General features: G+C 33.7%; 2 protein-coding genes and 1 pseudogene across 2 annotated transcripts; all 3 read right to left on the reverse strand.

Annotated features, from left to right (window-relative positions):
- Positions 1–164: 164 nt before the first annotated feature.
- On the reverse strand, positions 165–985 carry LOC120193043 (glutathione S-transferase PARB-like). Its single transcript, XM_039195667.1, has 3 exons — positions 816–985; positions 690–738; positions 165–614 (listed from the first exon to the last, which is right to left on the reverse strand). Exons 1-3 carry the CDS (start codon positions 963–965, stop codon positions 166–168), a joined length of 648 nt encoding a protein of 215 aa, XP_039051598.1. The 5' UTR covers positions 966–985; the 3' UTR covers position 165.
- A 3,659-nt stretch (positions 986–4,644) lies between these two features.
- LOC120193055 lies at positions 4,645–6,374 on the reverse strand (annotated as a pseudogene).
- Positions 6,375–7,584: 1,210 nt separating this feature from the next.
- LOC120192976 (metalloendoproteinase 1-MMP-like) lies at positions 7,585–8,241 on the reverse strand. Its single transcript, XM_039195630.1, has 2 exons — positions 8,099–8,241; positions 7,585–8,020 (listed from the first exon to the last, which is right to left on the reverse strand). The coding sequence occupies exons 1-2, from the start codon at positions 8,239–8,241 to the stop codon at positions 7,585–7,587; spliced, it is 579 nt and encodes a 192-aa protein (XP_039051561.1).
- Positions 8,242–9,940: the final 1,699 nt, after the last annotated feature.

Consider the following 9,940-nt stretch of genomic DNA (forward strand, 5'->3'; position numbering starts at 1 on the left):
CACACAAAGATACAACACACGAGAAGAGGCACCAAAGCATCAAACCATCAATCTCCACATCGAAGGTGGAAGAAGACGACACTCAAAAGCCATTGAAACACAAACACTGAAAACCCAGAATATTCATTAAAAACATGTAGTACTGAACAGCACCGAAGAGTGTTTTCACTGTTTCTGCATAGCGAGAACCTTGGACCACGCCGGCCGAGCAGTGATCTCCTTCACCCAAGCGCTGACATGCGGCCGCGATTCGAACAGCTTCTTCGCCGGCGTCGCCAACAGGTTCTGGATGTTGGGGATATGATACAGATCGGCCAAGGTGAAGTTATCGGATGCCAAGTACTTTGACTGAGTCAACCGAGTCTCGTACACGTCAAGAACTTTCCCGAGCTGAGTTTCGTTCTCCTCCACAACATCAGCGTCGGGCATCATGCCGAAGAACGGCTTGTAAAACAGTTCCCAGCCTACCGCTGAAGCTGGAGCGTTGAACCGCTGGCCTTCCACTTCCGTCCACAAATCTAATACCGCCGCCTCCTTGTTGGAGCCGGTGATCAACAGCTGGGTCCCTTTGTCGGCGTATTCATGGGCGAGATAGCGGGTCGCCGCTCTTGATTCTGCGTTTCAAAACAGGGTTTTAGCTAATGATCAAAACTGAGAACAAATTCAAGGTCTGGGTGATGAAACTGTACCGAAGAGCTTCAAGTCCCCATCTTCAAAAGCTGGAACTTGACCAAACGGCTTCATAAACATGACCAAAAAAGTTATAGTTTTCCGGGAAACATGGATTAATAGATCTTTGATAACGAAATGCTTACGTTAAGGGCAAGAAAGTTCTCGGATTTATGTTCACCGGCGGCCATGTTTACAGGAACAAACTGGAAATCAAGTTCTTTCTCGTAAAGGCATGCAAGAACCCTCCGAGTAGCTGTTGACATGGGGATTCCATGGACTTTGATAGCTGCCATACTTTCTCGATGACGACGACGGTAGCTTGTTCAAGTCTTCAAGGCATGAAATTTTTGTTTGTGCAATATGGCAATGAAGCTGTTGTATGCATATAATATATAGAACGTGGAAGGAGGACGAGACCTCCCGTCGTTCTAGAACGATCCAGTATAAAATAAAAATATTTTAATAGTTTTTTTAATAATGATAATGTGATATCATAAAATATTATATGAATGATCAAGTATAAAATAAAAATATTTTAATAGGTTTTTTTAATAATGATCAATGTGATCATAAAATATTATGTTCATAAATTTTTTTTAATCTATTAATAATGTATAATCATTTTATAAATACAATTATTCCAATTTAGAATTTCTAAGGAGAATAATTTTCTATTTTATCACTAAAATCACTTAATAAATCATATTTTAATAGTTTTTCATTGAATTGATATTCAACCAATTAATTTATTTATATAATACACATACTCTAATAAAATATCAAATGTAGTACCTGTTATTTGAAAAAGTATTTAATATGATTAAATAATTTGAGTAGTTATGAAATAATATTTGTTAGGAATTTTCTATTTTTTTACTGGACAAGATGATATTATTTATCAAATTTATTCAAATTACATGCTCATTAAAAATCTCCCGAATCTTAAATATAGGAAAGTAATACATACAAACCGGATGGTACAAAACCTCCCACAGAATACAAACTTACAATCCAAATAGTACTACAAAACAAATTCAGGAGTAATCTTCCTTAATCTATTAACAGGGCATACACAGTCTGTAGACGTTGGTGTTCGGTTTTAGGACGTCGAGAGATATTAACGTTCTCTTTTACCATATGCACTTAAACCGCTGATCATATCTTTTAAATTGATTAATTTATCAAATTAATAATTTTACCTTAACTATTTAAGATTAAATATATCACATTAAACATTTGATAAAAATATGAATATGACATGTGATATTAATATTTTAGTACTTTTAAGAGACAAAAATTTGGTTAGTTTATCAAACAAATAATTTCGTATTATGGTTGATGCATTTTTTTCTTGTGCTTGCATTAATATACATACTCCAGCTTATGCTTAATAATTGAATGCTGGTTAGGGACAGGGACAGCTTAGCAAACCAATTGCATTAAAAATAAACTATTGACAATTTGGATTATTCCTCGACAAGTAGAAATATTTTTAACAGGCCACGTTTCATTATTTTAAATCATTATAGTAATAAATTTAATTATAATAATTAAGAAAACGTGGATGCATTAGTTTTCGTTTTTCATCATTTCATTTTTATTACAATGGGCCGACAGGGTTAGCCAAGGTATTTATTCAACTAAATATCAATTATTTTAACGAGGAGTTCTGGGTGCGACAACCTAATATAAGGGTAAGAAATGACGTGATCTAAAATATTATAAAGTGCGATTTAAAATGTTCTAAAATTTTATGTTGCGCATAACATAAAAGATTATATATTTTTTTACATTTTCGGTTACAACCAAAAATATTATGAAAATGATAATATTTTTAATTGTAACCTAAAATATGTTTGCAACCAATAAAAATAAAAAAAATTAATATTTTAAATTACGACCTAAAATATTATAATTAGCCTTATAATAAGAGATTGTACCATAAAGTTCTCCTATTTTAATATATATTATATCAAGTTCTCCTATTTTAATATATATTATATAATAAAGGTGAAATGAAAAAGTAAGGAAGGACAAATGGTAATATTGTTTCATTTGATACAAATCACACCTTGGAAAACTGCGAAAAATAGGTAGAATCAATGACGAATCTAGAAATTTAAGATTAAAGAATTCAAAATTTTAATATTATTTTCTTAAAAATAATGAGTATGCAAAAATTTTATTTTATTTTTATATTTTTTTATTATATTAAACTAATTTTACCCTTTCTCTTAAATAATGGGATACACTTAGCCCAGAATGGGGCTGAGTGCATCTACCCCTGGGTAGAAATGGTTTGGTTTATTATACTTTATAGTAGGAGTGAGCATTCGATCGAGTTGAGTAAATTTTTTTTGAGTTATTCGAGTTGAAGAATCTTATTTTACAAGTCTAACTTAACTTGAAATTTTTTGAGTCGAATCGAGTTTAAGAAATTCGAGTTTATTCGAGTCGAGTTATTAGAGTTTCTGTACTAATTTTATTATAATTATTTATAGTATTATGACAATGATTTCTGTACTAATTTTATACTCTGAGCTGGTCTACTAGACTGACTAGCTAGGGCTCTCTATGACCCCTGAGAATCCCTCATCCTCTTGGATGATTGGGGTGGTCTAGAGGACTCATCCACTCCTCTATCCTAACCAGAGGTAGTACCCGATGTTTCATCTTTCCTCCCCAGAACTCTCTCTTTGTCCTTGGTTAAAACTCTGAAACTAAAACAATAACGAGGAGTATCTATCATTATTTCATACACAAAAGTACTGTTAACTCCCTAGAGGCATGTATATTCATAGACTCTTACTGACTCTGACCCGAGAGTCCTAGGAACGTCTAAACATGTTATTATTTAAATTATAATTCATTCATTCATTCTATAGAATGAAATTATGTGACTTATTTAATCAATTCATTCAAACAATAAAATTTTAGACAAAAATATTTATTTTGATTTAGATTGAATTTTATGCATGTGTTACGGACATAAAATGTCAACTATATCATTATATCGTGGAACAATTAAAAAGAAGGTTTCTCTAACAAATCAACTTTTTTCTCCAATTATTGGAGTTTGGATTCTCTAGAACACGAAAGCACATATTACTTAATAAAGAATATTCCCTTAGAAATTTAACCATTCCATCAACAATAGATAAGCCATGCTTCAACACCCGTCATAATATGATCCTAAAGATAATAAGGACTTTAAGATCTTATAGATAATAAAGACTTTAAGATCTTATAGTTTATTGGGTGAATGTACGTTTTTTTTATTTCATATAGATTTAGAGATTTTTAATGTACTCTTTTCTTAAAATCCTGATTAAGGAAGAATATTTCGTTAAAATTTTCTAGATTTAGAGATCTTTAATGAGGCATTTTTCCTTAATGTATTCTTTTCTTTTATATAGGTTTAGAGATATTTAACGAGACATTCTTCTTTAATATATTTTTTTCTTTCATATAGATTTAGAGATTTTTAACGAGACATTTTTCTTTAATCAATACTTTATGATGATTTTAATAAAATTATATTTGTTGAAAAAAATTAAAGATCTAGTGGGACATAGCAAATGCTAGACTCTAATCTCAGTCCTTTATTATGATTTTGATACAAGGTTTATAGTTCCAAACCGTCCTTAAATATATTTTTAGAGAGAGATTATATCATCCACTTGATCATAATATTCACACATCTAGACTTTACATGATAAAACTAAGAGTAGGTTGCTATTATCTACTTAAAAAATTTAAATAATAAAATAATATTCAACCATTCAATTAACTCATTTTCCCATTTATCATATCTTCAAAGACGCCATATTAATGAGCTTGGATCAATCAATCACTGTTTTATCCTTTTATTAAATGAAACGTTTAATTATTTTCAAAGAAGAAATGAAACAGTGAACACTTCAACTACTGACTGCAAAATGCCCTTACTTCAATAGGCTAACCCTAGCCCTGGATTTTATCTTCACCGACGATTTATCCGACACTAGTTTTTGTCACCCAAAGTTAAATCGGCAGCCACCTTCTTGAAAGCCGGTCGGGAAGAAATATCTTCCCACCACGCCCTAACACGAGGGCGTTCGTTGATCAGTTTCCCATACGGAGTCTTCATCAGATAGTATATATAAGAGAGGTGGTGCAGATCGGCCAAGCTATAAAAATCTCCGGCAAGGTACTTGTTGCTGCTCAACCTCTTCTCGTACACATCCAATACTTTGCCTAACTTCGCCGAGGTCTCGTCGATGATCGTTTGGTTTGGTGAGCCGCCGTACATGATGGGCACGATGATGGATTGGTAGAATATCGGGCTGATCGCGGGTCTGAATTGCTGGGATTCCACCTCCATCCACGTCTTCACCAGTGCAGCTTCTTTAGGGTTTTGGCTTCTCAGAAGATCACAACTGCTTCCTTTGAATTTTCAGCCATGTATGTTGAGATTGCTCTGGATTCTTGTTTTTTTCAAGGGTACATATAAAAATTAATGAAACAAAATTAAGGTAGAATTAGGATCCGCATTTCACATGAATTTGATGGATTTCGATTTAATTGGACCAGTTATTTATTTTTAAAGCTTGAATTCGGATTAGATTAAATTTTTTAAGGTTAAGATTCGAGTTGACAGTGAGAAAATATGATCCGACATGATATTATAACACCCTTTTTATTTCTTTCAATTAAGTTCTAATATATATATAAAAGTTGGAACGAGTGTGAATTTTGAACTAAAAAGTTGAGTTGGATTTCTGATTAGGTGGGATCCTCCTAGGGCAGTAAATGAGACGAGACATGTCGAGAGCAACTCAAGATCGACTCAGTCAACGCTCGATAAATACTCAACTCGAATGGACTCGACATGAGTTCTTAACGAGACGAAGTAAACTACTTGATACACGACTCGAAAAGCTCGCGAGCAATTTAAAAAAATTATATATTAAAATTTTTATTTTAAAAATATTAAATTATTAATAATATTAAACATTTATGTGTTTTTTTTAAAATGTAGTAGAATATAAAGTTTTCATGTACTTAAGGTTTATGTTCGAGTTTGAGCTTTAACCGAGTTAAGTTCAAGATATTTTTATTTTGAGCTTTGGCAAGCTTTTTTGAGTTTCAATTCATGATTTCAAGTTCGAGTCGAGGTTGAAAATTTAGGCTCACGGGTTTTCGAGATGAGTCGAACTCCATTTTAGAGTTTTCGAGTTGCTCAACAATACTTAAACTCGACTCGACTCGACTCGTTTATAGTCCTATCATCCTCTTAAATTTCGAGTTAAATCGGATAAAAGTGAAGAGGTTTATTTTTTAGATTAAATTCAAATAGGTCAAAAACTAGAACCAACTTGACCCGACGATCCATGAACCTCCTTAAATAGGACAGACTCATTTTGAAAGAACTTACCAAAGAGAGTTAGGTCGCCATCATCTAGTGCGGGGATCTGACCGAAGGGCTGCATATACTTTCATAAATAAATTTAGGATACGAGCCATGGTTTAAAGACGCAGCAGAAAAATAAATAAAACGGAATATGGATAATTACATTCTTGGCAAGGAAAGCAGGCTGTTTGTGTTCACCATTTTGGAGATTGACAGGGACGAGCTCAAATTCTGCACCATGCTCGTGGAGACAGCCTATAACATTGGAGGTGCATGTGGACATTGCAAGTCCATACAACTTCATCGTCATTGAGAGATTGAATTAGAAACAAAATAGATAGAGCCAGAAATTAATGAGGATGTAGAAATACTTTGGTTTCTTAGAATATATTAAAAAATAATTTTTAAATTAATGATGGGATATTAGTTCTATACATAGATGTGAAGATGTGGACCGAGCATTTATATGCTTCAAACATGGCCATGGCTCCATTTGTTATGCATTTTTTATATCCCTCCCCCCTTTTTTCTTCTTATATACCGGTACAGAGTAGAGACTGGGATAGTAAAATTGTTCAAAATTTTAACTCGACTTAATTTTGTAAGATTTGTTTTTTAAATTTACGTTTGGGTTGATCCTAGTTAGATTTGCGAAAAAAAAATCTGATATGACTTGAGATAATAGTATATTTCCCCCTACATATTTAATATAATTACTATAATAATTCTAATATATATTTTAATTATCTTCCTATTTTGTAATAAAAATAAATAAAAAATTAATTGTGCTGAGTGAGAGTTATATGGATGTTCAGGGTTAGGTAAGGATTTTAGCTCACTCGAACTCAACTCTAAAATTAAACTCATTCACCCATACTTGAAATCTTGGAATCTGACTCGATTTTTAAATCAAAATTGCATCCGTTTTGATCAAACCTAAATATATATAATTATTTTTACTCGATAAAATAAAGATTTATTTGAAAAATAAAATATAAAAAATATTATTACAATTATCCTTAAATATATAAGAGATAATTATAATATTATGTTGAGTCAAGTCGAATCAAATTTTTTTATCATTAATCCTACCCGCACCACCATTAAGAAAATCCAACTCAAACTCGAATTGTTAAAATAATAAATCAGGTCAGGTCAAGTTGAAATCCGTTGCGTCCAGGTAAAATAATGATCGAATATAGATATTTATCTTTTTCATATTCAAGTCGGATAAAAGATTACCAACAGCTGAATTGGATCGATATCGATTCGAATTCAACATGATAAAAAAATTGACACGACCTGTCTCATGCCCAACCTTAATAGAGATGCCATAGTAATTTCGAAGCTTTCGGAATGCACTAGGGTAGCACATGCAATTACAGCAACTTAAAAACCAGCAGACGACATACATGACAAAGCATCGAAGCCTTAACGTTTACATATTGTAATCTTCCAAACTGTGCTAATCACTTATTTAATACAATAATTAAAAACCAAGCTTCCCAAGGTCTTGAAACCTACATAGGTTCTCCTAACTCAAGGTGTGGCGTATAATAGTATAAATTCTGTATGCGATTCATGTCCTCTTCGCTAATACTTCCAGAATACAGTGTAGGGTACATGACCGCACTCGGATTGGTACTATCCTCAAGGCCGAGGGTATGCCCTATTGCATTCATGGCACCGGACATCAGGTCTTCTTCGTACCCCGCAGGGTAAGATTTTGTGCTCCAGTTCGTGTGGCTGTTATCCAGGTAAAGCCTCCCATCAGGTGGATAATAACCATAACCATAATACCCGTCTAGTGGAGTGAACCCAATTTTGATATTAGCATACTCGCCTGGATATATCTTTCCGAATGCGAACTTAGGGACGGCGGCTTGCCATTTTCGGAACGCCGTATCGATGGCGGTAGCCACTGCTTGAGGATCTAAATATGCAGGGATGGAAGAGCTGGATATGAAGCCTTAGGTCACCGGAAAAGTTTTCCATCTCCGAATCAAGAGGGTTTTGTTAACGTCCGAATGAAACGAGTCGTCGGAAGTTGGTTGACCGCCATGACTTCCCTGACCGGGAGATTCGGATTTCACAGGTCTACACTTGACCACAAAAGATTGCAACACGAGAACCGTAAGGAATGGTCCGAGAAGTTGATGGAAAGATTTAGTTGCCATTGCATGTAAGATGATCTATGCTTTATGTGTTTACGATGTGTGTGTTTTGGTGCATGCCTTTACCCCTATTTATAACCATCAAAAGAAGTTAATTATTTATTAGATTTACTCTTTTTTTCATGATAAGTTACACTAACAGTCACCGTATTATGTTAAAACAATCGTTTTAGTCAATGAACTTTTACAAATTATAAATAATTATTAAATTTTTTGAACGGTTACAAAATAATCATTAAATTTATCAAACTAGTACAAAATAGTCGTTAGAATTTATCAGAAATTACGAAATTATCATTAAGTTTATCAAACTTTTAGAATTAATCATAATGTTGTAATGATCAATTTTGTAACTATTCAATAAATTTAATGACCATTTTATAGTTTCTAAAGTTTAAATGACCAAAATACTCATTATAAGATAGTTGAGTTACATTTAGTGCATTGGACAATTTTTTCATTATAAAATCTAGTTATTTAAATCCAATATCTGAGTTTAAAATTTTATTTGAAATTGTCAAAATATACAGATTCACCGAAATTAAATTTGATGGGGGAATTCCTGGATTTGTCGAGGAATAATCTGTCCGAAACTATTCCCAGATCACTTGAAAAGCTTTTGATGCTCAAATATTTCAATGTCTCTTTATCTATTCCTTTGTGTGGGTATTGTGTTAAATTAGCTCGTTTCTGGAAGTCAAGTTGTGACTGCTACTTCTGCATGCAAGGTGTTTGTGAAAAAATCACAGTTAACTAGTCTGTTATCGTTAGTCTACGGGTTGAGTAAAATGGAGAGGAAGGAAGGCGAAACAACAACTTTGTTTGTTCAGAATATTCCACCGAGTTATCATTGGAGAGGATTGAGGCAACTCTTTGGTAGGCACGGAGATGTGGTGAGCTCGTTCATAGCAAGGAAGTATGATAAAGCAGGGAAGCGATTTGGTTTTGTCAGTTTCTCCAACAGGATCGATGCAGATGGAGCATCTCTTAGGTTGAATGATTTATGGATTCTCAGATACCGGTTAACAGTCAATGAAGCTAGGTACAAAAATAAGAGCCAAAGCAGGAAATTGTATACGCCATCAGATTCCAAAGTTGTATCATTGGCAGAACAAGAAAAGATTAGTATTTCTGGAGCGAGCATGGAGGAGCAAGCAAAGAGGAGAAGAAAGATTGTTCAGGGGGAAGTAGATGAGAATGCTGTTCGAAAGTTTCAAAAATGCTTGGTAGGGACGATGTCGTCAGTTTGTTATTCGAGTCAAGTGGAAGATAGACTACGAGCTGGAGGCCTAGGAGAAATAAGAACTAAATCCCTGGGAGGGAGAGACTTCTTAATAGAGATTGACGACGATGAGTTATTCAGGATACTGAAGGAGAATAACTGGTTGTATCTTAAGAAAGTCTTCTTGGATGTACAACCTTGGACAGAATTGTATAGATCGCCTCAAAGAATTACTTGGATTAAATTATTTGGAGTTCCACTGCATTGTTGGAACCATGTTACCTTTAAGAGGATGGCAGAACAATGGGTGAATTCTTATTGATGGGAGAAAATGCTATGCAAGAGATGGGATGCGACGAGGTGACAGTTCTTATTGCAACAGACATGAAAGAGTCCATTGATGAAACGGTTGATCTGGAAGCTGGTAGATATATATTTAAAATTAGTGTGTGGAACAATCCACAAGCAGAAGTGTTACAA

Source organism: Hibiscus syriacus, unplaced genomic scaffold (genome assembly GCF_006381635.1).
Source record: "Hibiscus syriacus cultivar Baekdansim isolate YM2019G1 unplaced genomic scaffold, ASM638163v2 tig00116984_pilon, whole genome shotgun sequence".
NCBI classification, from domain to species: domain Eukaryota; kingdom Viridiplantae; phylum Streptophyta; class Magnoliopsida; order Malvales; family Malvaceae; genus Hibiscus; species Hibiscus syriacus.